The sequence below is a fragment of the Anser anser genome (assembly GCF_964211835.1).
Source record: "Anser anser genome assembly, chromosome: Z".
NCBI lineage: Eukaryota > Metazoa > Chordata > Aves > Anseriformes > Anatidae > Anser > Anser anser.
Genome location: NC_139723.1, coordinates 8,774,406 through 8,802,369, shown reverse-complemented (window position 1 = coordinate 8,802,369; position 27,964 = coordinate 8,774,406). Strand labels below are relative to the sequence as shown.

Sequence of the window (27,964 nt, the reverse complement as noted above, 5' to 3'; positions counted from 1 at the left end):
ACAAATGAAAAGTTAACCATTTTACTTGCAGAAACACGTACTAATACATTTCCAACTTCTCAGTTCAAATAAGACTCTGATACAAAAACTGCAAGTTATTTCAATGCTATCCTATACTGAACAGCATTTAATTAAAAGCCAGAGATTACCTTATATCCTTTTGCTACAAGTCGTCGCACATGGACAAACAATCTGTGAGTTGGTATACTGGCAGTCATAAAGTTATGATCCTGATGACAATAAATGTTTAGCTCTTTAGCTGCAATCTGCAACGTACAAGAAAAAGAGTCAGACAGTAAGTAGTTCAGGTCATCCACACTAGCTGCAGTCACAACAGAACTTCCGTAAACACAAACGCATCAAAATGCAGTACAGGAGCTTGTTTCTATGACAATACCAATTCACATTTACAATGAGAAGTCCACTGTCAAAATGAAAACATGACAGGAAAAAGCTCAGCATGGTGGGTCCTTCACCTTCCTGTCTTAACATCTTGTCACAAACAGGGGCTTCAGTATCACAGACTTCATATCAGATTATTACATTGCATCTTCACCCTTCCCACAGTGAGATAAATGACCCAAATTGAGCATGCATGGTTTCTGCAACACAGCTCAACAAAATTTCAAATATTTTTTACAATACTAAAAATGCAGACAGAACAATGTTAATGATGCTAAGCTAGCTAATCAACTAAAATACTGTAACATCATTATCAAACAGAAGTGGAGGCTAAATATGTCTAAGAAAATTAATAGCAACAGTTGTTGAAATATGACATTTTAATGTATGACTTGTATTTGCTTTTCTGCCCTCAGCAAGAAGATGGTTTCTCAGAATAGAGAAGGTGGTCTTAAACAGAAACTGCAGTTAAACACTGAATTGGGCATCTGGGTACTGTATTTCTATCTCTGGACTGTAAGTGCACTAGCCAATGAGTAGACAAATTAAATAGTATGAAGTTGGTAAGAATTAATTAATTCCCAGTAACCAAACAAAGAGAAGCTTCTCAGTGGTCTTAAGTGAAATAGCACAGATCAAAGGGTAAACTGGTAGCAACCTTTTTGGCACAGACCACAGACAAAACATGCATAAGCTATTTATGAACCATCACTTCCAAGTGCTGTTTGCTGTGAAGTACTTTCCAGTTCCTACAGATCTGGCATGTGTGGATGCAGCATCTGAATATGCTTCATAACTGATCACATGTAACATCATGTCATTTTCCGTGGAACTACATCCAAGATGTTCTCTGCACCCAGGCTGTATCGATTCATCTACTTTACATCATTTGCTTCACTGTCTTCAAATCTGAAATATTCCTAGTAGATCTTGATCTGTGTCATGATAACGAATTCATCTGTAGAACTGCTTCAGCTTTAAGTCTGCCATGTAATTATTGTAGCACCCCAGTGTTTATTAAGTTCTCAATATGCAGGACAGCAAACGCTACCTTATGATTACAAAATAATAGACGCTGTTTTGGTTAAAGTGTCTGCGTAATGGCTAGTCTTACATTTAAGTACGCAGAGATTTTTCATCTTATTTTCAAGTATTAAAAACACTCATACAATTCATGTCCCCAGGAAGCCTCCTTCTGGAAGTGGCCATAGACCTACTAAGACACTGACACAATGCAAGTATCTTTCCAAAATCCTGACAAAAATTACCTCTGCATCTTCTCCAAAGAAGCGGTATTTGTATCCACATTCCACACACAACACAGCATCTTTATACTGTTTCTTCATTTCTATGAATTGAAGTTCCAACGGAGTGTAAATGCTTTTGGTTCTCTTATTAAGATTTGCATCTGAAGTATTTTCATAACTTTTAAGGGATGCGGAAAACTGACTAAGATCACAGTGTGACTCCTCCTGTAAATAAAAGATGGAAAAGAATAGTTAAGAATCATCAAATAAATTAATCACCTCTCAAACCCTGACTCAGATTCACAATACAGCTAAAGACTGCTCTTGCAGTAAATAGTCTCAGGAACCGCAATAAGAGTATTAAAGAAGTTATACATAATACAGTTTATTTGGTTTTAAAAGGTCATGAAAGAAAAAGATTTTCCATCAATTAGTCAACTTGTCTTATGACAGTTCTTAGACGTGGAAACCTCTCTCGTATCATGAGAAACCCTCTCGTATCATGAGAACACCTCAAGAGACATCCAGGCTGCAAAAACCTGGCAGTCTACACTAGCCACATTGTAAGAAAAGAATTACCATTCCAATTTACTGATGAGTAATTGCAGTGCAGACAGATTAATGATGTTTCAAAAATCCACAGTAAATCAAGAAATAAACCAACTCAGTCCAAGTCTGTTTGCTATCTCAAGCACCGAAACTATATTTCTTCTCCAGTCAGCACCATGCAAGTACAGCAAACATCCCAAAGTTATTTGTTCTTAAACAGAAAATCTGTACTACAATTTCTAACCCCCTTAACAGTTAAGGCTTGGGCCCACTTGCTCTACTGTTCATCACTTAGAATAACATTATGTAGCCTATGTCAGCCAAACAACTTCAGCTTTACAACTTTGATTAGTTCTGTATGGCAAGCATGGCGATGGATTCAGCCTTAATTTATTAAGTGCAGTGAACAACACCAATAAGGTGAGCTTCACTTCCATCAAAGTTCCTTCTAAATTACATCACAACATCATGTATTAATAAAATAGGTTAAAAAATAAATAAAATACAAAGACTACCTCTCCACATAAGTTTTTTAAGCACATGAGGGCACAAAACACGACTGATGAGACTATGCTGTGAGTTTCTGTATCTCGTAAGTTGCACTTTCTAAAAAGTGCCCCACGTAGATTTCAAGGAAGAAAGTCAAACAGATGTTTAGGAGCAACAATAACTCGGAAGAAAGATCATAAAAATCACACACACTGGGTCATGGGAACATAAAAGGACACAGTCACAAAACAATGGAAAAGAAAGAACAATTAGCTCTGATGTTATCTGTGAATTGCAAAATTCCTGGAACTGCACACAGCCAGGGGATCACCCACTTAACAAGCAGACAACACAGCCCAGTGTTAACAGACAGGTACCATGCCTACAACTCAGATAGCATTAGAAGTCTCTACTGTAATCCTCGGCCTTTTATTGCAAGCTCTATTTTGACCCTCAGTCTTCAGCTGTCTTTGATCCAAGGTCTGTGCCAGCACAGCAGTATGACCGTGTCTCATCTTATAGAGAAAATCGTTGTGAGAAAGCATGTGAAATAAAGCCGTGAAAGGAAGTATGAAAAATAAAAACACACATGGAAGTTGAGCTGTTGCGATGGTATTAAGTTAGCAGCTCAAGGAATTTGGCTGAAAAATGCTAACAGGAAAAGGTGATAACTCAAAGAAAAAAGCAGGACAGAAACATCCAAGATGAGCCAATCCAAGGAAGTGAAGACAGCCCTTCCCCATCTGACTGCCTGGCCAGCACAGACTCAGCATGTGTCATATAAAGAAAAACAATAGCAGTGCTTTGCCAGGCAGGTCATGAGCCCTCGCTATCTCACGAGCATATGAAGTAATAAATGATTGCTCTTTACTTTTCCTTTGCATACACCTTGCTTGCAGAGTCTCTCTGGAAGTGGTTAAAGCTGCCTCGTCATCTAGGCAGGGAGAGGTAAACTGCAATCATCATTTCATGTACAACTACCAATTGACTGGAATCACATGCTGTTTGACTACAAGCATCCAAGGATATGAATATGCAGTGGCAATACCACTATAAAAAGCACACAGGTGTTACTGCGTTGGAAGCCACCCCTGGCGTAGGAAGGCAGCAATACTGCACCAGCTGATATGTGGAAGATTAACAAACACATCGGTTCAAAGACAGAAGCCTGATTCTGCAGAAACATCCATCCACCTGATGCCTACAGCTTGGTGGAAGGAGGGTTACACCTGCCTTTCCTGGCCAAACACACACCTTACTGCAGTTACTGTAGCACACACATTTTTAACTGTTTATCTGTGCTAGGCACATATTGTCTCCAATGCTACTGATGTCACAAAGTATTTTACAAAGATAAGTATTTTACACGCTTTTTTCACACATGATATGTGTAAAACATATTTTTATAGGTCCTGCATCCAGAATTGGTTCCCACACAACTGTGAGAGATGCTATGGTATATTCTTTACATTAAACTAACAGAGGCAGCGTCTGGTGTCAGTGTAACCGGATGGACAGCAGGTCAGAAATTGAGAACTGTCGGACAGACAAGGGTTTGGAAAAGAGAGGAGATGGAAGCACTTATCTGTATTCACCATCTGACCACAGCTGCATAATCCCTCATCACAACATACATTTATTGCAACAAGCCATTCATTTCACTCTTCTTCTTTTGGTCTGGCGTTCACACAACCCAGACACCACAGTTTTAAGATTACAACCTCGAGACAGGAAAGGTCAAATCAGCTGTATAACCTTCTGCACTGCCACCAGACGTGAAGCTTAGTTAAGGAACAGTTTACTCCCAATGCAACAACAATGCAGTAAGCGTAAAAGAGCCTTTTAGGGACTGAATACTTCAAGCTGAGCAAGGTGATCCCAAAAAACAAGTAGCCAGCATACCAAATGCACAAAGGTTCCCCTGAACGTGTTCACTCAACTCACCCACAATTAAAGGAGAAGCAAGATACTCTTTCACTCTTACTGACTTGTATTTTAGGTATCATTACAGTAAGTTTTCATGGGAACTACCTGTATCTTCTGCACATGAAAAGAAACACTAACACATTTAGTAGATAGAGCTACTAGCAACTGAATTAAGCTACATCTCAGCAAAAACTCTGATTTATATCTTTGCAAAGACATCTCGTAGGAATTTTACAGCCCCTGTCGGAACTGGTGGAACTGAAAGAAAGCCAAGCAAAGGACCACACTGAACATTTGTTACTACAATATTGTAGGTTAGCATGTAATTAGAGACACGCTGCCAGTGTTTATGCTCTCTAATCACTGCTTACTAACACAATGCAATATTTAATGATACCTCTGAAGAGCTGCGAGAGCCATTCTACTCACTGTGCTAAGAGTTCCAGGAAAACATCCACACACAAACACTGGTCTATTGCGTCATGCTAAACTATTTACTGACAGAAAACAAAATACTTAAAATGTAAAAGGAATCTTGTGCCTAAGCTTTCTTTTTTAAACCAGAAAAAAAGTCATCTACACAGCACCGGACTACAGCTCTACTTACCTTCTGAGCAACCTTTGGGTTAGTGTCCCCACACTGAAGAGGATTTTTCAGTTCTGGACTTCTCCCAGTAATACCGGGACACTTTTCCAAGTACATCGATTGTTTCTCCCGAAAACTATCCTCCCGGACTCTGTTACATTGCTGGTCTGAATCACTGCAGAATTCTCTCAGTCTGTCTAGAGTTTGCAAACATATCCCGGGCTTTTCACACTTCTGAGGTTCTTCTTCAGTAAAAATACATAACAAAAAATAGATTAGCAGATTATTTTCTAAAACATCTATTAGAATGACATCAATAAGTAGGGAACTCCAACTTTTTGCTTAATCTCTCTCTTCCCTCTCCTCTCCCATTGCTTTCATTCTGCCAACCTGACAGAATTGTGCATGCAAGTAACTTGGTTATATTTTCTGGAGAGTCAATATTCCTCACTTGTATGCTTCTTCATATATGGAAAAATAAGCAAAATTATTTTCTGAACTGATAACTGCAGAGCCACAAAACTAGCCAAGAATACTGGGAGATGAGTTATTTTTCAGCACAGCTTTTATGCAGACAATGTTGTTAGATGATGGTGTCCCTTAATGATAATTCAAACCATCACACCCACAAAACTGAATATAATACCTACTTAAAAAATATGTAGAGGACAACTCTTTCACAAGAATTGTAAGTGTAATAAAGTTTACATTAGCTGACTTGTTTTTCTGCTAGCATCATTTGTTAAAATCTTGGTTCAAAGCCAGATGCAACACAGGCATTTTTAATGTAATCAAGTAGCTGACACTTCATAGTCCAGGGCACTGCATTGGAACTATTTACGCTGAGGTGGCCTTTAGGTACCTCAGTCACAGGCCAGGCTGCACGCAGCTGTCAGGTGCCGGTCAACCTGCAGGCCGAGTCTAAAAGACACACTGCTAAACCAACACAGAGAAGGAAGTTGTAGCATTTCTGCCAGGACTTCACCAACTAAACGACTTGTCAAAGCTGAGTCAGTTGAAGGGACTTTGCAGAATAATTTCAGAGCAAGGCTCAAACACCTAGCTCGTGAACCACAAACACGTGCTTTAAAAGTACAGCTAGTATGCCCACAATGGCTCTTCAAAGATACATCTTACAATCAACAGATGTTTCCTATAATATCTGCAGAAAATTCTTTTTACGTTTGACAATGAAAAACTGTTTATTGAATATAAATTCTTGAGGTCTTGTTTACAGTCAACTCACTTTTACCCTGAGTCTTCAGTGGGTTAAAGATGTCATCCATGGTACTCTGTCGTGCCTTGGTCTTCTTTTCACATGGCTCATTGTTTTCAGACGATGTTCTCCTTTTTGCGCCAACTTCAACAGCCTGAAACAGAAATTAAATAGAGAAATTCAGTTGCTTTTCTTCCTTTTCCAATCCTCTATGAAAGACAACGATACACCTGAGAACTTCATAGTAAGATAATGCAAAATACAAATTAACTTATGACATACAAAATCCTTAACTATTTTAACAATCTACATTTTTGTTTATAAAACAGTTCTAACATGCAAGGCCACAAGAGTGAGAAAAACAGTGTACTGTGTGAACAGGCTGGCAGTTGTGCTAAAAAAGGAACACTTCGCAGCTGCAAGGGCTTCAAAAGGCAGCTTAGAGCTACGTCTGTAGCAGAGAACTGAACCAGCACTTAAGCCTTCCTGTCACTCCCCATACTACCACCCTGTGTGTAAATCAAATCTCATCTGTAAACCCCAGTTTCCATAGCTCAGTCCCTTCTTCTGGGCAGATGCTGGCTCTTCACCTCCACGAGGCTCTACTTCCCAAGGCCTCCAATCTGATGGTGGAAGAACATCTTCACCACACCACGCTGGAAGCCCCTGTCCCAAATTTAATTCCTAGGCGTGAACACCCATCATCACCCCGGGTGTGTATAAAATACAGTACTTTTGACTGCTTCTCCATGGGTGTCTTTTGACAGACGCGTGCTTTTAACACTTTGTGATGGGAAAATTCACCGATTTACGCCTGTTCCCCCGTCAGCGTGCTGTGACAGGCAGAAGGCAGGAAGTAAGGCCAAATACACAGAAGCAACTCGCAGCAGCACGACGTTTAGATGTGCTTTAAGGACAACAACGCGGCAGCTGCTTTCAGCAGCTCGCATCCGCATTTTGGGTGGCCACCCTTGGTGCTTTAAGCGAGTTACCAGGCAAACCCCATCCCCACGGCTCGACCTGCCACCTCCCCGCGCCGCATCCACACCTCCCACAGCAACCTCGTCCCAAAGACGACAGAAAGGAGCTGAAATACCCACGCAGGGCCATGAGGGGAGGGGGAAGGCACCCCAAACCCCACTCACGGCGGGGAGACCACGCGGCGGCGCCGCCCCAAGCCCCAAATCCCCAGCCCCCCGACCACTGCCGCCCCGCACCGGCTCCGCGCCGCTCGCCGCCGGCCCGAAGAAGCGGCTGAGCACCGGCTGATGGCCAACACCGCCTCCACAGCCACCGCCGCGGTCCCGCCGCCTCCCCCGGGGCATGGCCGCGGCACCCAGGACGAGGCCTCGGCCCCGGCCGCGCCGCCCCCGCCGGATGCGGTGCTCTCAGAGCGCCCGCCCCGGGCCCGCCCCGCCGCTGCGCCGCGAGTCTCGGAGTGGTGTCGGTGGCGGCGGCGGAGGGCATGGTGCGCTCGCTCAACTCCATCGTGGCCGTGTGCCAGAACATGGGCATCGGGAAGGACGGCACCCTGCCCTGGCCGCCGCTGAGGTACGGCGGGACCGGCGCTGCGGTGTGCCGGAGGAGGGGGGGGACTACGAGTCCCAGCGTGCCCCGCGGCGCGCTGCCGGCCGGCATGGACTGTGGGGCCTCGCGGTGCGCGCTGGGAGATGTAGTCCAGATTGGGAGGCGGGAAAAATGCACGGCGTGGTGCTGGGTGCTGCGCGGGTCGGGGCCGTATGAGGAGCCCCGAGGGGCTGGGGGGGCGCTGGGGGGGGTCCCGGCCGAGAGCAGCTCCCTGCTGTTGGGGTCGGGGCCAAAGGTCCCGCTCCGGCCATGGCGCCGGGCTGGGCCCGGTCCCTGCCCCTCGGCTTCCTCACGCCCTCCCGCCTCCGCCCGGCGCTGCCGTGCAGCCGTCTCCAGTCACAGAAATGCAATTTAATCCTAAACCCTCGTAACCCTCTGCTCGTTCTCTTGTCAGGAACGAGTACAAGTACTTCCAGAGAATGACCACCACGTCCCACGTGAAAGGTAATGTGTTTCGAGGTGCAGTGGGCACCCTGTTATTAGGTTCGTGTGGTGTCGGTCACAGAAAACAGGTAATTTCACTTCAGTCACCTCAAAGGTAGGCTTCTGCAAGCAGCCTGCCCTTCCACACCCTCCTAAGCCTCACCATCATCCTTGTTTCACAATAAAAGTAGGCGTAGAATTACCTAGCGCACTTTCTTGTTCATATGTCTTATGCTTCAAATGAACTAATTTGTGTTTTGACATAAATAAGACAAAAGAAGATAATTTTTTTACCCAAAAGTACTTTACCCCTTTATAAAAATGCCATCTGCAGGTTGTTTCAGCTAAGTGGGGAGACTGGAGATGAATCAAAGTCCAATAAATACAATCAAAAAAATAAAGTCGAATAAATAAAATCAAAGCCCTGCTACCCCAGCGGGGTAGAAGACAAGTGTCTGCTTACAGCTCTAACCCTGAACAATTATAAAATGGCAAAGTTATTATGTGCTGAATTATTAGCAGGCTTTTTATTAATTTTTTTGCAGGCTGTGATAGCTTATCTGACTCGTTTGCTGTATAGTTCGGCCTTGGCCGTTCATTACACCACTCTGACCCTTGTGACATTAATTTTGCTTGTTTGTCTGGGTGCTGAAGCCATCCCAGTGTGCCAGAAAACCCGAAGTGTACTGTTCATATGCAGCACCAATACTGCAGCAATATACAGTATATCTGTACAGAGTAATATGTAACTGTACTGGTAATATGTAGCAATAATGGGGGGGGGGGGGGGCAATGAGACCTTTGCAGCAAGGTAATATCACAGATGATTTGGTGAAACAAAGGCAGTTACTGAAGGGTCAAAAAGGTTGTGGAAATCAGCACCAGCCAGTGGATACCGGAATGCAGGGGCTGGAAACAGCCAGCTTGTTCTGACTGGATACTTTTCTGCTGGAGGAGAGTGAAGCCTTGTTGCATTATCCCTGCTCCCCTCTCACATGGTCTTTAGTGTTGGTTTGAATTTTGTTTGAGCCATTTCAATTCTATAACCCAGTAGACCAACCAGGGTACTTACTGGTTGGGCATCTGCTGGAACGGCCAGTGCAAGGTGCGCGGTAGGAGCGGGAAGGAGGCATTGGGAGAGGAAGGTTGGGACCTCTCCGAGCCACGTGAGCTCTCTACAGCTGGTGGGATCAGGGCCATGACAGACAACAGGCTTACCCTCTGTTTTTTTGCTGCTTCTGTTAGTCAATAGGGTCACTCTCCTGTTTTTTTTTTTTCCCACACTGCTATTAAAAATACTGTATAGCAAAATTTACTTGTTCACAAAACTTCTGGGAAGCCTAACATATGCCCATGTTTAAGTGACATATTCCCACTTTCTGATTTGAAGGTCTGTTCCATATTCCACAAAGAATGTGTAATCTCATTTCCAACAGTCCTAAAGATTTTACTTGTGTTTTTGAAATTTGATAGAGCCCGTTGCACCCTTGTATACCAAAGGACAGAACATAAGTCTTTTTATTTATCTACAGTTTCCGCCTTACCTGGCACAAATAACCCATTACCAAAAAAAAAAAAAAAAAGATATTTTAAATACAATTAAAAAAAAAAAAGCTCCATCCTGCTTGCAAATCTTTTGATAAGCTATGATCTTAGATGTCAAGCAGTTAAGTTTCTGTGTAAAGAGACCTTGTAATGGATAATGCTGCCATAAATCTTTACAGCAAGGCTACCACCTTTAGCTCAAAAAAGTGATCAGTCACTGATTTTTCAAAAGGGGAAGTAAACCATGGAGAAGTATCACCTGATCTTGCTTTTAGTCTGCTTGTGTACCTGCACTGACCACTACTGTAAATTAGATATTGGTCTAGATAAATATTTGTTCTGACCTCTTGGGTGTCCCTCTGTGAATCTCTATGAGGAAAAACATGCTTTTCAGAACTTTTGTGTTTGCTGCTAGTGGTCTCTGCAGAAAAAACTAAACTGACAGTGCTGTACATCTCTTTGGGTATTTGCTCATGCAGCTTGTCTGCAGGACAAGGGTGTTTAGGCATGGCACATGGACAGCTGGAACATCAGTTCTCTGGTGTGCCAAGAAGCAGAGAATGTAGCTGTGTGCAAATGCTCTTTTCTTTTCAACAGAATCCCTCCTGCTTTGTAGCACAGTAATAAGCTTCCTCCTGCCTTTTGTAAGTCTCAACCTCCACGTTTATGTCTCTGACAACACCACTTGCTACTAATGAAGGGAAGTGCTGATAGCCCTCTGCTCAAGAGGATGTGTGTGAGAGATAATTGGATTATGCATCTTTGTGTTTGGTCAGATATAATACTGAAGGGTGAGGTCTAGGATATGATTGAACATCTGTCGGACACCTGCTTTAAATTTAATTTGGCTGGTTCTTCTCCCAAAAGTTGTCTTTTTACCTGGCTGCTTTTTTTTCTTAATAACTCTCAAACCTGGTAACTATTTCTGATCAAATAATTGGAATGCTGGAACATGCAAACACCAAGTCAAGTACTGAATGCCACTTTTGCATTTAAAAAGAGACCAAAAATGTTTATTCATTCTTTAAGAACTCTGACGTTGTGAGTTGGTCCCACACATGGAGATGAATTTGGCTTCATAACTAGCAGAGCCCGTGTTTATGTAATGGACAGTGACATGCCTTTTGTGTGTGTTTTTTTTGGTTGTTGGTTTGTTGTTGTTGTTGTTTTTAATTTAAATTTTGCAAGTTTACAGTGTGAATAAGATTACATTGGTGTCAACTGCTGCCAACGCTTTGAGGCCACAAAGCTGTTCTTTTGTGCCGGTGACTCATTTCAGAATTTGGGTCATGAGCATGTACTTCTGTTAACTGGTGAAATTGATTTCGGAAGGGGGAGGGAAAGTCCAGCAGATGTCACTAAGCAACTAAACAAATTTAGTACAGACCAAAAATACCATTTAAATAAATGCTTTCTCTCTTACTCAGGTAAACAGAATGCAGTGATAATGGGTAAAAAAACCTGGTTCTCCATTCCTGAGAAGCATCGTCCTTTGAAAGACAGAATTAATATAGTGCTCAGCAGGGAGCTCAAGTATGTATGATGAATAATAAGCCTGTAAAACATAACGAAGCTGCGCTTAAAGATATGTATAGCAGTACCTCATAAAGTAATTCTCAATGTAACATGTTCTATATCTGTTTAGGAAGCACCTCTGCTATTGATTCTGAGTGATATCACTACCTTTAATTTCTTTAATATTTTTATTTTTTAATCACTTCACAAAACAATTATTACTACTTTGCATAATAAATAGAAGTCCTAGCTCTACACACAAACCATCTGACACTTTCCAGTATTCCTTTGGACTCATATATTTAATTATATTTCTCTAGTACCTAGTTACATTGGTGAATTCAATCATTTCTTTGAAGTTTATTTTTATTAACATTTAATGTATATGAACCTGTCCTTTCTCAGAGCTGTCTTTCTGAATACATCACCCACAGTCGAAGTATTCTTAAATAAAAATGTCCACCTGTAATGGTTTATTGCTTTGGAAGTTGTTAGTGAGTTTGGGGCTGAAAGGAGAGGTTGGGGGGGGGGGAGGATAAGGACTCTTTGACTTGTTTTGCTGAATGGAATATTAATTCCTAACTAGAATATTAATTCTAGAATTCAAGTAAATCTATATTTTAATATATGGATATCTACATTCCCCAGTTATGCTTTTTTAAAAACTTGATAAAAAAATCAGGTCTGTAATTTATAGTGCCTCTTAAGTCACAGTTAGGGTTAGATTTTGATTTGTTAAGCAATCCTGCAGTGAGCTGAGAATTCTATCAGTTTAGCAGTAATAGACATTTCAAAATAATGAACTAATGAGAAACATGTAGTCACTTGGAAATTCAGTGAAATACACTGTATGCCGTGATTGTTTTGGTTATTGTGACAAATGGTCCTTTAATAAAACTTTGGTTTTCCTAGGGAAACCCCAAAAGGAGCACATTATCTTTCCAAAAGTCTGGATGATGCATTAGCTCTTCTGGATTCACCGGAATTAAAGAGTAAAGTAGACATGGTGTGGATCATTGGAGGCACTTCGGTTTATAAGGTACATTTATAGTACTCTTAAATTATTAATTTTCTGTGATGGAAGAAGGAAGGCCAAAGTTATTTCCACTTTGCAAAGTACAGGAGTAAGCCTTTTTTTTTACTCAGGTGACCTAGCAAACTCCAGTGACTCCAGCAGAGCAAGTCTTAAAGACTAATATTCAACTCAGAAGTTTAAAATACCTGTCCAAGTAGCAAATGGTGCTCTTGCAATGTCATACAGTCATTGTGCTTTTGAGAGCTTTTCTTAACTATTTAAATTGCTAGGTTTTTACACCAAAACCCATATTGTTTTGTTTATTTTACTGTCCTAGTAGACTGGCTCTGCAGAGGATGTAAGAACAAAGTAAACCAGTACAGTGCTTTAAGCTAAAGTATTACATTGTATACAGGTGTACAAATAAGAAAGGAGTATTTAAAGAGACCTGGCATTTAATAACATTAGAAATAAGAGGAGGTTAGTTAAGATAAAACGTGGAACTGACTCTTTTGCCTTCCAGCAACCAGCTGTCCCTACTGTTCCCACTCCCCAGGTTTCTCTTGGTGTCTGTTTATGTTCCAAAAAGACAGTGTGTGCCACTGTATTTTTTTCTCAAAGCCCTGTATAAACAGCCCTGTTTTCCTACAAAAGCAAAGTTCCTCCTCTCCTTAATTAAGGTATTAGGTGTGCAACAAAGTCTAAAGTAAAACCTATCTTCTTGTTGCCCTGTATTTCCTCAGCTATCTTTCTCTGTTCCCCAAAACTTTTCCTCTCATTTTTGTCTTACACACATATAAAATTTAGCCTGCTTTCCATGCCTACATCCATGTCCCTGAAGCCATCCTTTGACCCCCTACACAGTGTACGGTCTGCCATTTAATTCTCAGGTGATTTCTTTTGTTAGTTTCTCATATAAATTACACTTATCATCAAACAGTACCACAGAAAAGATAACGTACATCAACCCTAGTTCCTTTCACATCAACCAGGAGAAGCATTCTTTATTCCGATTTTTTTCTTTTTTTAAAAAACAGGTCTTAAGTAGGAATTGCAAAGCAACCTTTTTATGTTTACAATAAAGAAAAATCATTTCCTGTCCTCTGGTCATTTCAGGTATGCAGGAAATGTACTCCACTTCTTGTCTGGCACTTGGACTTCAGGTGTGTGATGAAAGTGCCATTCTGCTCCTGGTAGCAAATTAGACTGTTAATATTTTTTTGTATATAGGGTGAGAAAATACATGTTTGAGTATTTCTTGCCTTTCTTGCAGTTTGTGCCTTTTGTGAATCTCTTCTCTGCGTCTTAGGGAATATATATTTTGGAAAAAAAAAATAAACAAGAATTAGTAATTACGGTTGTACAAAAAAAATCATGCATATGCAAATAGCCTGTAAAAGACTGTTGTTGCTCTACCTATTTTTTTTTTTTCATTTATCTGTGTCTTATAGTCAATTTCATATGTGGTGAAGCCCACCATGCATCTGATGTCCAAATGCACTCAGTCTATAATCAAGTATTATATAGCAATAAATTGTCCTTCACTCTCAACCATTAAAATGCCTGCTTCCTGGTAATAAGTGGCAAGTTTATTTCTGGAGATAGATTCTCTTCATATTGGGCATAATTGCCCATCATGAGCAAGAGACCGGATTTGGCTTCTGTATGTAATTCTGCCTGATGCATAATGTGAGCAGAAGCATTTACTCCTTCTGTACATTAGCCACTTATTCATCTAGTGCTGTAAAAAAACGATAATTTGTGCTTGTTCATAGAGGAAATTCTATGTTGTCGGCTTTTAATATAACTATTTTTCTAGTGTCTGGTTGATAGAAAACAACGCCATTTTTGATACCATTACTAACCATTAGTTTTATTATAAATAGGCAGTTTTGATCAAGACTACTTTTACAACATATTGCTGTGCTGTTCAGCAGAAGGAATGTGGTTTAAAATTTCAGCTGTTTTCCCTCTTTCAAGTGTCTACTCAGGATGTTTCAAAAGAATTTGTAATTCATTAGGGAAAAATCTTAAGTTTTATACAGATTCCTGCATCTAAACTATCTTTGTGATCTTATTTGAAAGGGTTTGATGGAAACCATACACTTCTATTGAAACAGCAGGTAATATTTTAGTGCTTGTATTGAAGATACACAATGGATTGCTGGAATATTTCCATTCTACCATGTAGAGAAGCGTGGGAAGTAAAAATACCAATTGGTAATTGAAGTGAATCATTTTATTCAGTAATTGTAGGTACTTGTTTTTAAAGCATTATTTTGATCTTACTACTTTGAATGTCTCAAAGATTTAAGACTGCTTGTGTTCATTAAGTACAAGTCTGTCATGGAGAAAAGTGACTGTAACTACTTCAGCTATTAAGTGCAACAGGAGTGGTTTGAAGCAGGTAGCGCTGAGGGCATATGGCATTTCTGCTTTTAGCAGTTTGGGGCTTTTAGCCCAAAGTTCAGATCTTTCAAAGTAGGTAGAGCTTTATGAGGACAAACCTTGATGAAGAGAGCACTCCGCTCTAGAAAGCCTCATACTTGAATTTCCATGTCTCTCCTGCAAATGATCATCCCAACCACCATCAAGTCCTTTTCCAGTCCTTACCTGGGTTGCTTCTGTTCTTGCTCATTGGGAAGTAACACTGTGGTGCCTGCTGAATAAATCCTCTTTTGCGTTTGAATACAGCTCTGCAACAGTGCAGCAAAGAGGTGTTTTGCATCAGGAGGAGCCAGTCCATTATGACCCCATTGAGAAAGGCACTCAGGCTCTAAAGTGACATTTTAAACACTGCTTTAAAGAAGGACAAAATAGTGTAGGTAGTCTTAAATCCCTTTAGATGCTGGGGACCCCAAGCTGTGCAGCCTCTAATCCACTTACGCAGATCACAAACTCGTCAACGTACAGTGGTCTTTCTGTCAGGATCACCACAAGAGAGAATGGTGAGCTCAGCGTACCCTTGTTGCACTTCCTCCGACGAAGCTCCTTGGGCAGCTTGTCACACACAGGCTTGTTGTGGGTGTCTTGAGGGCTGAGTATGAGCATGGCCACAGTGCCTTTCTTGGAGTCCTCACCACGGCAGCTGCTCTGCCCTGGTTGATCAGTGGTCCTTGGCATGGGACTTCTTGGCTCAGGCTGCTGGCATCCTTCTGGTATAGGGATCCTAGAGGATAAGGGATGGATGCATTGAATGTGAGGGTGCACAACTGAGGGCATCTGTCAAGAGCTGGTACTGCTTCTTTGCCATTGCCAGGGTCCATATCATTATTCAAGAGTGTGGCTTCTTGTTCCTAGGAGCCTTTTAACACAAGCTCCTAAGCTTAGCAACTTCTGATCAATTAATCAGTTTGGGTTGGGGACATCCACCATGATCAAGGTTGTCATTGAACAGACCATACTTCTAAATTTGTTACAAGTAGGGAACATGTGCAAGACCATGCCTTTGCCCTCTTTGGTTACCCACACCTTTTGTGGGTGCCCTGGGCAGTGCCCACATCCCATCCAAGTTCCAAGCCCAGGGCAGCAATCCAGAAGGGTTACCACAGGTGGCACCAGAACTGAGGCAGATGTGCATGGTTCAGGAGGTTTCCCAAGAACCTCAGACAGAAAAGGAATCCTTTCTGCATGGGGTCATCCAAGATGTTTTATTGCATTCCTTTTCTGAAATACTGCATCCCCTCTGTGTCTCATGTTGCCCTGCCCAGATCACGAAGATGCGCAAGCCTGGCATATCTGCACCTACAGAGCTGTGCTGGGGTGGACCAAGTTCCCAGCTGCCTAAGTGTGGAAGGGCTGCAGGTTTCCAGCCTGTCTCTCTGAACTGCTGGTGCCTGCTGTGCTGCTTTGACCAGCACAGGCATGCAAAAGTGCTAGATGGCCTCCAGTTTGGCCTGCTGACCTCAGCAATAGAGAGGCAGGGAGTGGGATAGAGGCAAGGTGCCGCTGCTGCTTCTGCAGCTGCTTCCTCAGGACTACAGAGGAGAGACGGAAAACAGCCTGCCTGTTTCTGAACATTTATACGGATACAGTGCAGCTGTCTGTGGCTTGTGGCCCTCTTGCCCACCCTCCCTGTGTTCTCAAGGACACGGGTTTCTCCAGGGTCAAAGGGGTACTAACATAAGTTTGCTTCTGCCTCAAGTCCAGTGAAGAACAGAAGGTGAGCTCTGAACATGGTGGCCATCCCGTGTTCTCATACAGGTTACACTCATACTCCGTTCAGCTGCTTACTGTGGGAAACTGTCTCTTCTGGAACTTGTTGTCCTCTGCATTTTGGTGGCAGCAGGGACAGATGAGTAGTGTTGGCATTAGGAAGTGAAAACAGAAAGGATTAAAAACAGCTTCCACAGTCCACTGAAGAGACTGGTTCAAAAACCTCCTCCTGCTTCAAAGTGTCCTCAGGGATAAGCTTTTGATGTGGCTGGTTGTTGTGCCAGGTGTTGCTAAGGACAGCCTTCATCTTCTTAAGTGTGTCTTAACACTGATCACCTCATAAGATTTGTAACCTCCTGAGACGGCCATAAAGTGTAATACTGCCTCCAAGGAAGCTTTTGGATTTCTCACAGCGCAGGTTTACAAGTTTAATTACCTCGGATCTCAGCGTGATGCCATGCTGGGTCTTCCAAGTTCCAGAAGGTGTTGATGCTGCTATTGATTGCACGGACAAGAAGGAGCAGCATAGCAGCCCAGTGAGGGCTAGCAGGTCATAGCAATTACAAAGTCATTTTGTGCCATGAGAGGCACTCCATAGTTTTGCATGAGCACTTGATGTTTTGAGAGCCTTTTGCTGGCTCAGTGAGTGCATGTGTGCTGGACAACTTGTGGTGGTGATTCACTCATTGTCCCTTGAGTTCCTATTAGCAGTTGGAGTATATCAGATAAGTTCCTTAAGCAGACTTTCTGACTTGGTTTCAGCACCAAGAAATGTAGTTCATACACACCAAGATTGCTCCTTGGTGCAACAAAAGCATGGCAAGTGCGGACAATTGGAAGATCGATTTCAAAACCACATTTCTGTTCTGAGCTGAGACACCAGTGTGGATGCACTCTGTGTGGAAGTACTGTCTCTTTAATTGTCTCTTAATTGAGAGGTTCAGGACTTGGCTTTGACTCTGAAAAATAGTGCTGCTTGGAGGTCCTAAGGATGTCTGCTCAATATAAATTAGATCAGTCTTTTTTAATTGGATTAAACTGGGTATTTTGAATTGATTTAGAATAACATTGAGAGTTTACTAGGAATAGGAACTATAAGTCCAGCATATCCTCAAATATTAAACAGTGGCTTTCTTAAAAACAGAAAACAAAAACAGAAAACACATCTACTTGTGTGGATGGAATGGTCTTATGATACAATGTTTTTGGAGTGTTTAATGTAAACCTATTTTGTAAAAATAGCCAAACACAACCTCCAAAGAATGAACCCACCAGTGGAAAAAGCTAGCTTTAAAAAAATAAAAAATGTATGACTCAGGTCCTCATAACCAAGGCCTCTTTAGTGACACTAAAACAGGCTATATGTCAAACAGGTTTTCACCTTGATAAAACTTTTTTTTTTTTTTACAGCATCTCAAACATCTAAAATTGTCTCTTCTAATTTATATGTTCCTACTCAGCTTGTTGCTTTCTCAGTGCCTTGGAAGCAAACAATGACACTCAAGGTCATATTGCTGAAGTACAGAATTGTATTCATGTATTAAATTTGGAGAACTTGTAATTTCATAACAGAAGAAAAGTTCTTCTTTCATAAGTTTTTGTTATTTTTGCTGTTGAGTTAATACCTAGGCTGGGCATAACAGAAAATAGATGCTGCTGATAAATCGTGTTTGGGGAAATTATGCAACAAAGAGGCTTGAGCTGGAAAATTCAATTTCCAGTAATCTCTGAGGGAAAATGTTGTCTAATATTCATGCTCAGGTGTCTTCCTATGTATTAGTATTTGACATATTGGGTTTGGTAATCTACCTTCTTTCATTCTTCAAAATTATTGAATTATGAAGTTGCTATTCATATTTAGTGCAGCAAGTCTCTTGCAGATGATTAATTACCCTCTTAAATAGAGTTTCTTGACTAAGCATATATGCTTCACTGGGTTCTGCGTGCCCTGAGTGGGTTGTGGATGCCACATTTGCTAAGCTTCAAATCTTTGTTGTACCATAAAGATCACTTCTTAATAATTTGAGTCACTAGTTTTACTGTGATTTTTTCAAGCCTGCCCAAACTTTGCTAACTAATACGTATATACTAAGATATGCATTTTAAGGATTACATTTTAGTATGTCTGAATTTCCTACAGACCATAAAAGAAATCTCTTCCCTGCACGTAAGACAAAGTGGTTTTAAACTGCGTACAACCTGAAGTAGAGACTAACAAGTGTGTTACCATTGTTTTTTGAAGAGTTGCGTTCAGTCAGAGATGTGACCAAGGACTGAGAACCACTTAGGAAGGAGCTACATGGGTAGCCCATTTTTCTGCGGTAAGGTGCTGTGCTCTTCTTGCATGTTGCAGTGCAGTGTGTTGTTGTTTCCTTGTAGCCCTTGTAGCTACAAGAACATGCTGCAAAGAGCAGGCTCATCTGAGCTGTGTGAACCCATTGACGTGGAGGGCGTCACACTAAAGGCCTGAAGCATTTTTCTGCTCTGGGAGGAATCAGTGCAAAAAGTACAGCACTGCATTGGCTTCTTTGTTTTTTCTGTTTCAAACTAATTAGTATGGCTTAATCCTATTAAAATTTTCAAAAGCTAGTAACATTACCTTGTGCAAAGTGTAGACTGAAAAGCTAAGCCACAAATAAAGGGCAACATCTCAACATCAGGTCTTTGCATGGAAACTAAATTCTAGATATACACTAAATTGTGTTATGGAGGGTTTCAGGCTGGATGATAGGCAGAGTTCTCCTGGCCAATGGAGAGAACCGCTTAGGCAGCAATTGGCCATGACAATGTAGGTAAATTTCAAGGAAGGAGAGTGGTTGTACTGTCTGTATTTTCTTCCCCTGTCCCACCAAACTCATTATAATCTTACTTTAATAAGCAGATGTGTACAGTCCTGAGCAGTTGTGTTTCCAGAGAAGATTGCTGTCTTCCCAGCATGTAAGCAAGTGTAACTTTGTCCCTGTAATGCCACTAAATACTTCTTTACAGAATAATTTTCCCATGTGTATTTCTGTGAACAAAATGACAGCAATGGAAAGACAATTTAACTAGTCCTTTGACCTTCGGGTGTCTTTTGAGAACAGATTACAGCCATCATAAAGCAATTCCCTAATGTCTCTTCTATATAAATGTGACAAGGTTAAAGCATTACAGCTGATGGGACTATCCTTCTATAGAAATCTGTGTTTTGTAAAAATATATCCATAACTAATGTAGTTATGCCTCTAGTCAATGCTTCTGTCTCTTACCTTGTTACAAATGAAATCAGAAGAAACAGAACCACAATGTTAGCAATGGACTAGTGGATTAACTAATAATTTCTTGTAAAAGTTGAACAACTTTCTTTAGTTTAGCATCTTTATGCTTTCATAGACTTGAGAGAGACACATCCAGCCTTTCCAGTACACTCTTCAAACTAAAGTTTTTAACACTGGAAGGAAAGGTGTAATGTTCCTATCGTTCTTTGTTTGGTTGTTGTTGTGAACTAACACCGAATTCGACATTCCTCTGGGAAAAAAAAATGGTTAATATATGAGACAGAGTTGTAGTCACAAACCATGCAGCTATGAAAGCAGTTGCTTTTTAAGTTCTTTTTCAAGGATGCTTGCTGCAATTGTAGCGGGAAAAATTTAAAAGACCCTCTTAACATGGACCCTTCTTTCCACTTTACAAAGGAAAGTCTAGTGCTCAAAGGTTATCTGTTTCTGCTGGGGCAAAATGGGCAGGCTTTTCAGTAAAGGTCATACAATATTTTTATTGCACCGTTCTTGTCCCTGGCAGAGAACTGGTGATGGGAGCTTACACAGCGTTCTCTCCCTCACCATATTTAGCCTCAGCAGCTCAGGAAGGAAGCAGTATTACCCACCTCACTTGGCCAAGCCCTGGGAACATGGGAAGGAAGCGTTTTTGAAGGTGCTTCATGGTGAATAACCTTATCATGGTTATCACAGCTACCCTTCCAATAGAGATGGTTTAAGTGTTACCTAGGTGAGACCTAGAACTTTGAGAGCTCTTTAGCTGTGAGATTTTTTTTTCATATGTGATGTATATATTAATGCTCTTGTGGCTTCAAAAATGCAGCTTGCAATATGCATATTAAGAGTTGAAAAACAGAATGCAAGTGGACAGAATGGTTTTCTTTGAAATTTTCTCTTTTGCGTTGTTCTGGCATTTTGCTTGGATTGGCAATGTTGTCTAGAAGCAGAAAGACACTCGAAAAATAAGTTCTTCACATAGTTATTTTCCCTATTTTATCTACTTTATGTAATCAGTAGAAGATGGGAAGGCCAAAGCTATGTGCATGTGTCCTTCTAAAACCGACAAATCTTTGAATGACTGGATTTAATTTGTCTCTTCTACAGCAACTGGTCGCTATGCCCTTGCAGCAGTTTGGTGATAAAATCTCTAAAAGATTAATTTTCTATGTAGTACTTTCGACAACTGCTTGTAATGTGCAGCTATTTGTTGTAGAGCTTTAGGGTTGTTTTAACCTGTGTTCTACAAGGACGACTAATTCAAGGTAGTAGTTCTTTAAGTGCAGACAGAGACTAATTTTGTATGGCTGCCTGTCCAATACAGCTGGAAATTATGGGGAAAATAATTCCTAGGTCATCTACTTCTCGATGTATGATTCAGAGTCAGGTCTGTTGATGGTTGCCTAGAAAAGAGCAAAATGACAAGGGTATGCTAAAATCTTTTCACAGGGATATAAAGGCTTATGTGAGTAATAAAGACTCTGGCTCACGTACGGGGGTGACTTGCCTGGGACAAGAGGACCAGTCCTGACACCAGCTCTCCTGTCCTCCCTTTCTTTTGGAAAGTCATCTCTGAGGAATAGCTCTGGTGTTTCTGAAGGAACAGATCAGCAGCTATGGTTTTAATAGACTGTGCTCTAAAATGAAACAAAACCAACTTTGCTTTCCTTATCTCATTAAACTGTAATACCTTAAATGGTTCTGTAGCTGCTACATTAGCAGGCGAGCCTGCGAGAAGAGCAAACACTCTCACAAGAGAACTCCCACGAGAAACTAGTACAGGTACAAATACAGTCCTAGGATAATTTAGTGGATTGTGGTGGGAAAGCAAAATAAATGAAAGTCATACCAAGAATGTCTTTGAGATCCAGTGTGGCAACGGAGTGAGGGAACATAATGACCATGCAGTGAGGGTGCAGACTTTTCAAATGTAGCAAACCAAGAACTCAGAAGAGTGATCCTTTTGTTTTATAAATCTCTTCCTCTTGGTCTGATATGTTGGATTTACACGGCAAACTTTTGGTAGCAGCGGGGCTGCAAGGATGGCCTCTGTGAACAGAGCCCAGCAGCTGCCCCACACCAGCTCCAGCTGGCTCCAACAGGGACCTGCTGCTGGCCTGATCTGAGCCATGAGTGACACTAGGTGTACTTCTGGGAGAGGAGATGGAAGAAAGGGAAAAAGCCTGGTGTGCTACAACAGCTGAGAGAGAGGGGTGAGAAATGAGTGAGAAGCCTACCTGCAGCCCCTGAGGTGAGTGCATCAGGAGGGCAGGAGGTGCTCCAGGCAGGCAGCAGCAGTTCCCCTGCGGCCTGTGGAGAGGCCCCTGGTGGAGCAGGCTGTCCCCCTGCACCCATGGGTCCCACACGGAGCAGATCTCCACGCTGCAGCCCGTGGAGGAGCCCCCGGTGGAGCAGGTGGATGTGGCCTGGAGGAGGCTGCGGCCCATGGAGAGCCCCCACAGGAGCAGGCCCCAGGCCGGAGCTGCAGCCCGTGGAGAGGAGCCCACGCAGGAGCAGGGGGTCTGGGGGGAGCTGCCGCCCGTGGGGGACCCGTGCTGGAGCAGTTTGCTCCTGGGGGATGGATGGACCCCGTGGTACGGAGCCGTGTGGGAGCAGTTCCTGAAGAGCTGCTGCCTGTGGGCAGCCCCTGCAGGCTCAGTTCGGGAAGGATGGCATCCTGTGGGAGGGACCCCATGTGGAGCAGGGGCAGAGAGGGACCGTGAAGGAGCACCGGAGACAAAGCGTCAGGGACTGACCGCAGCCCCCATTCCCCATTCCCTGTGCTGCTCAGGGGGAGGAGGTAGAAAGGGGGGGGAGGGGGGAGAAAGAAAGTTTGCTTTAGTTCCCACTACCCTAGCTTGTTAGTAATAGGCAATAAATTTCTCTAATCTCCCTATGCTGAGTCTGTTTTGTCTGTGACAAGAATTGTTGAGTGATCTCCCTGACATTTCCTCAACCCTTGAGCCCTTTTCATCCTATTTTCTCTCCCTTTCCCTTTGAGGAGGGGGAGTGAGAGAGTGGTTGTGGTGGAGCTCGGCTGCCCAGCTGGGTAAAACCACCACAGCCATGAAGGCGCCTGTCCCATCTGGTGGTGGGTTCTGCTAGTGACTGGGGAAAAATTCAGCTTGTCCTGATATTCCATGAAGATAACCAGGGCCAGATGTAGCCCTGGGGAGACCGGACTGGGCCATGAGGTCAGACTCAGGCCAGGTTGGGAGGTCAGTTCATGATGTGGTACAGCAGCCTACTTAAATTGCAATGTGAAAATTGCACTTGGCAGAGCTTTAGCCATTGGAATACATGGTCGAATCACATTACAAATGTGTTTCACTGTATTCACCTCTGTAACGTGCTCACTGTCATGATGTTGGGGAGCAACACGTCGGTTGTAACCAGCTCAAGCCTGTTCTTCTGCAGCTTCTTTTTGTTTGTTGCTTGGTTCTTTTGCTCTACGTTGAGCTGAGCTATGTATACATACAGACCCCAGAGCTGGTCTGGCTAACTCACGAAGGCATTTGCATGTTTTCTGTTGATTCAGGGGCAGACAGTTACACAGCTGGTTGATCCATTCAACCTATGTTACCTTTGTCTACAACAGAGGCCACTCTCTGGTTCCCATTGGGCTAAGTTCAGCTGCCCGTTCAGCAGCTGTGGCCAGTCACTCCATGCGTTCTTCCCTGACCTTTCCTGCTGGTAGAGAGTTCTTGCTGAAGCACTGGAAAAATTCCCATTAAGCTGAGCAGGAAGTGGATTTATCCCCCTACTGCAAAAGAAAAGTATCTCATTTTACAAGGTGTTGTTTTTTTTAATTTTGTGAAGCAAATTATTCTTCGATCATTCCACATGATGTTTCTCCTTCTACAGCCTGCCCTTAGATAAAAAAATAAATAAATTATATTTGTGTACAAACTAGTTGTACACCAGTTCAGTGCTGATGGATATCCGTATGCTGTGACTTACCCCTCTCATTTTAAGGTATTCTGTAGTAATAGAGCTGCTTTTCTAGAAATGAGCTTCTCAGCAACACTACCGATTAATTTTATTGGATAAAATTTGCAATTACTTGGTTCCTGTACTTAAAGTTGTATCTAATAGCATGCTGCATGGTGAATCACTTCTAACAAAGCGTTACTGATTGCCATTAAGGGAAACAAGGAAACAGCTGTAAGCATTTCAACAAATTTGTTGTACTCAGACACCAGGGTAGCTTTTTTAACTCAAGAGTTTGTGTGTATTCGTTAGGGAGGAGCTCACTTTACAGTTGTCTTTATAATCTTTTTCATTCGAGGAACCTGAAAATTCTCTTTGGTGCTGTTACAAGACTTTCAAAACTTATTACCACTTTGCCATAATCCAGAGATCAAACTTGGATGTTAAATTGATATATAACTTGATCACTGGAATTTCAGACTAATGCAGACTAGAAGTAGCCTATGAATCCTTAGTGATATTAATAAAACATTGTAAAAACTCACCGTCATGTGCAGGCCTCTTCTCACCAATTGAAATTTACTGTCTTTCAAAGACATATAATACACACATTACTTGTTGAGACAAGGCCATACTGCTTCTTTCTTCTCACAGGACTTCTCATAACTTTTTCTTAATTAATTAATTAAATTAGTTTTCTCAGAGCCCAAAGCTCTGAGACCAGGTCTTGCTGCCACTTAACAAGTGGAACTGGGACACGATGATATTACCCTTTCAGAAAGTGCTCCTGGGCAGAATGCAATGAGGAGATCTAGAGTTCAGTTTTCAGTGCTTTGGTTAAACCTTGTATATAAATAGTAGATTAGTTTCAGTTTTAGATAACATAATTTTAGTGTGCAAAATATAAGTAGAAACTGTCCTAAGATCCATCTTTTTGTTTGTTTTGCATACTGCTGTGGTGATATCTGGAGCAGACAATAAGAATTCAAAGAATTGGTAAAGAAAATAGCATTTCAAATGAGAATGTATATTTGGTATTGTCTTATAGATTTCAAATAGTGTTTTAACACAAGATTATTAAAAATGTCATTAAACAAGAATAATACTTCATGAATAGTTGAGCTGTTTTACAGGGAGCAATTCAATTTTAATTATTTTTTTCTTTGCATTTAAAGGCAGCAATGGAGAAGCCAATTAATCATCTACTGTTTGTGACAAGAATTTTGCATGAATTTGAAAGTGACACATTTTTTCCAGAAATTGACTACAATGACTACAAACTTCTCACAGAGTAAGTATCAGAAGGGAGACTTAATAATTATTTATTCTGAATGTGTAAGGATCCTACTAAGGCCATGTTCTGTTTTAAGTTAGGGGTGCTTTTCACTGTATTTTTCCTCAAAGTTGTGTTTTACATAGATCTTGGAATTTATACCACACTCAGAACAGACAGAATTTTTGAATTTTTTGGATTCTTCAGCCTCCCATAACCCTTACAGCAAGAGATTGCATTTCTCAGTTTGAAGACACTTGAAAAGGAGCTTAATTATTTTCTCTCACTGTAGAATTACTCAAATATTTACTAAGCTTTGTATCTCTCAGTATGCTGTTTAGTGGTATTTTAGCCTCTGAATTTCTTCGGTAAATCATCTGAGACAAAGAACAGGGTAGGTTGGACCTTTATAGATTTCTAAGGTTATTCCTTTCTCTTGTGAAAATTTACTTTTTACTAACAAACTTAGTAAGAACAAGTATTAAACAGTTAAGTTTCTGCCATTCACTACAGTTTCTTTTATGTTATCCTTGTCACATTCTAGTCATGCTTTTTATGTTCTTTCAAACAAGATCGTATCCAACAGGCAGTGGGGAGGTACCAAAAGTGCAAATAGATGCCTCAAAAAGCAACACAAGTACAGGAACTCTTCATCTTGCTGCTCCCATTTTGGTTTCCAGCTAATGGCAGAGCAGCAGCAGACAGAACGTATGGCAAGTCCTGCTCTCTGCTCACAGCCTAGGGCACAGGAGTGGATTTGCACTGAATTGGCAGAGAATAGGTGGGGGAAGCACAGAAGGAAGCAGGAGAGGCAAAGTGAGTGGGGAGTATGAGTCACCTTTCTCAACTTCAACATATTCTGAAGTGCTCTGTGATGTGTAATACCCTAGTCTAGTGTAATATAATTATCTCTGACCCAAAGTTCTTCCCTCTTTCTCTTGTTTGTTTTCTAGGTATATATTAGTTTTGGTCAATGAACTGAAATCAGAATTTGGTCTTAAAACATTAATTATAAAGTAGCAGATAATTTCCCTACTGAAATGGAAGCCTAACAGAGGCTGACCCAGCAAATACAATTTAAAATTTCTTTCTCCCTCTATGTCAACATTACTCATACAAAACTCTTATTCTGTCACAGGGAACTGAAGAGATTTTAAGAGTATCTATCAATAAAAATTGCTTTAGTAACTTTGGAATAGAGGGGAACACTTTGTAGCAGGTAACAATCATTGGCTTTAAGAAGGTCTCATAGACCTGTAAAAAGCCTTTACCATAGCATTTCCTCTAGACCATCTAGACAAAAGCAAACAAAAAAATACGTGTCTATGTCACTTCTGTCTTTACCGACATTTTAAGTAATGTGGGAGGCTCAAATCAAAATTTTGTTTGTTTTTTATTTGTCTTGTTTGTTTTGCATGTCTACTTTCTCAATTTAAAAAGATGTACATACAAGTAACATGATTCACATGTGACATGTTTCCCAAAAATAGTTTGTAGTTAGTATTCGTGTGGTAAGGATTAATTTTCATCTCCTTTTTACCAGGCAACTCTCTGTTCTGATTAATTGGATAAATTACTGGTGACTTACAATGATATTACTATCTACTTTTTGTCCTTTGCTTTTTCCCTTTCCCTTTCTCTAGATACCCAGGTGTCCCTGCTGAAGTCCAGGAAGAGAATGGCATCCAGTACAAATTTGAAGTGTATGAAAAAACTGTCTTGGCACAGTAAATGAGTCTTTCTGTACTTCTACATAAGGGCAGGCATTTTAAATTATAAAATCTTATTGAGTGAAAATACATATTGCATCACTGTGAGAAAATCCTACTTGATAGTACAATAGTTCAACAGTGAAAGATTCCAGAAAACACACCCCACATCACAAATACACATCCTGCAGTGGAAATATGAGGGTGGTCAGCAGCAGCTGCAGCTCCAACCCTGACAGTGAGAGCCTACAAGCTCAGATCCCTACCACCCTTTCATTGCAGATCAGTCTGTGAGCAGGAAATTTAAAAAAAAAAAATAAGAGTAACCCTAAAAACTCTGATGACTTCTTCCCCAAAGCATTTTAAAAGTATTGTGTTATGAAGCATTTTATGGGAAATACAAGTAACATTGACCTTAATCTTGCACTAAGTCCCAGTTCTAACACCAGTGAGGATTGTACTGGACATTGACAAGTTTTACACAGCTTGACGGTACAGCACAGCATAACAGTGGCCAGTTTTCTAAGAGAAGATTAAAAGTTGATTTTGCATGCTTCTGAAAAGCAAAAACCAAGTTTCATATATAAGAGAAAAACACTTACTTAGAATATCAGCTATGGATACCCTTTGAATTCTTCATAAGAAATTGATACAAAGTAATAAACTGATGCAAAGAATAATTTTTGCAGTATCTGTACTGAATTGTCTTAGTTTACTCTGTTTCTTTCAAAATGTTAACAGTGTAAGTACTTTTCTATGTTGATCTTCTTGTTCTGTATGTGCTGACTTTACATCAATCAATAAAGATTTAAACATCAACGTTATATGATTGCGTTATATAGGAGTAATACTATTTTTTAATTTGCTAACATACAGCAAAAGGGAAGAAAAACACTGTTACCAAGGAGATTGGGGTTTTTTTTGGTATTTTTTTATATTTTGTAATGTAAGTCACAGTGACCCTGACAAGAGAAAATAACCTCCCAAAAGCATGTATTATGTGCCGGTTAATATCAAAAAATAGGTCAATGTTAAAAGCTCTGCACAGCTTATCTGCAAAGTACTGTATTTACAGCAACTGACATTTATTTAAAGTGGAAGCAAACACTTTAGGCAGTGTTAGATTGCACAGTGATATTCTCG

The 27,964-nt window shown here is 41.2% G+C and overlaps 2 protein-coding genes across 5 annotated transcripts in view; one reads left to right on the top strand and one right to left on the bottom strand.

Moving 5' to 3' along the window:
- MSH3 (mutS homolog 3) overlaps positions 1–7,798 on the bottom strand; it is a 115,056-nt gene extending 107,258 nt beyond the window's left edge. Inside the window, exons 1-5 of one of the 2 annotated variants that reach the window (XM_083817189.1) lie at positions 7,633–7,798; positions 6,446–6,569; positions 5,221–5,441; positions 1,671–1,874; positions 150–266 (exon numbers count right to left, since the gene is read on the bottom strand). In XM_083817189.1, the coding sequence (XP_083673315.1) occupies positions 150–266; positions 1,671–1,874; positions 5,221–5,441; positions 6,446–6,569; positions 7,633–7,740 (774 nt within the window). In that variant the 5' untranslated portion in view covers positions 7,741–7,798. Of the gene's footprint in view, positions 1–149; positions 267–1,670; positions 1,875–5,220; positions 5,445–6,445; positions 6,570–7,632 lie in introns of both variants that reach the window. The other variant, XM_083817188.1, reaches the window with a different exon arrangement.
- On the top strand, positions 7,799–27,645 carry DHFR (dihydrofolate reductase). 3 transcript variants are annotated; one of them, XM_083817205.1, is made up of 6 exons: positions 7,800–7,966; positions 8,397–8,446; positions 11,398–11,503; positions 12,398–12,524; positions 13,617–13,663; positions 14,586–14,607. In XM_083817205.1, the coding sequence occupies exons 1-6, from the start codon at positions 7,881–7,883 to the stop codon at positions 14,590–14,592; spliced, it is 423 nt and encodes a 140-aa protein (XP_083673331.1). In that variant the 5' UTR covers positions 7,800–7,880; the 3' UTR covers positions 14,593–14,607. The 3 variants fall into 3 exon arrangements, with proteins under 3 accessions (XP_083673330.1, XP_083673331.1, XP_083673329.1); XM_083817203.1 differs by lacking the exons at positions 13,617–13,663; positions 14,586–14,607 and adding exons at positions 25,015–25,130; positions 26,756–27,645 and having other exon boundaries at positions 7,805–7,966; XM_083817204.1 differs by lacking the exon at positions 14,586–14,607 and having other exon boundaries at positions 7,799–7,966; positions 13,617–14,468.
- Positions 27,646–27,964: the final 319 nt, after the last annotated feature.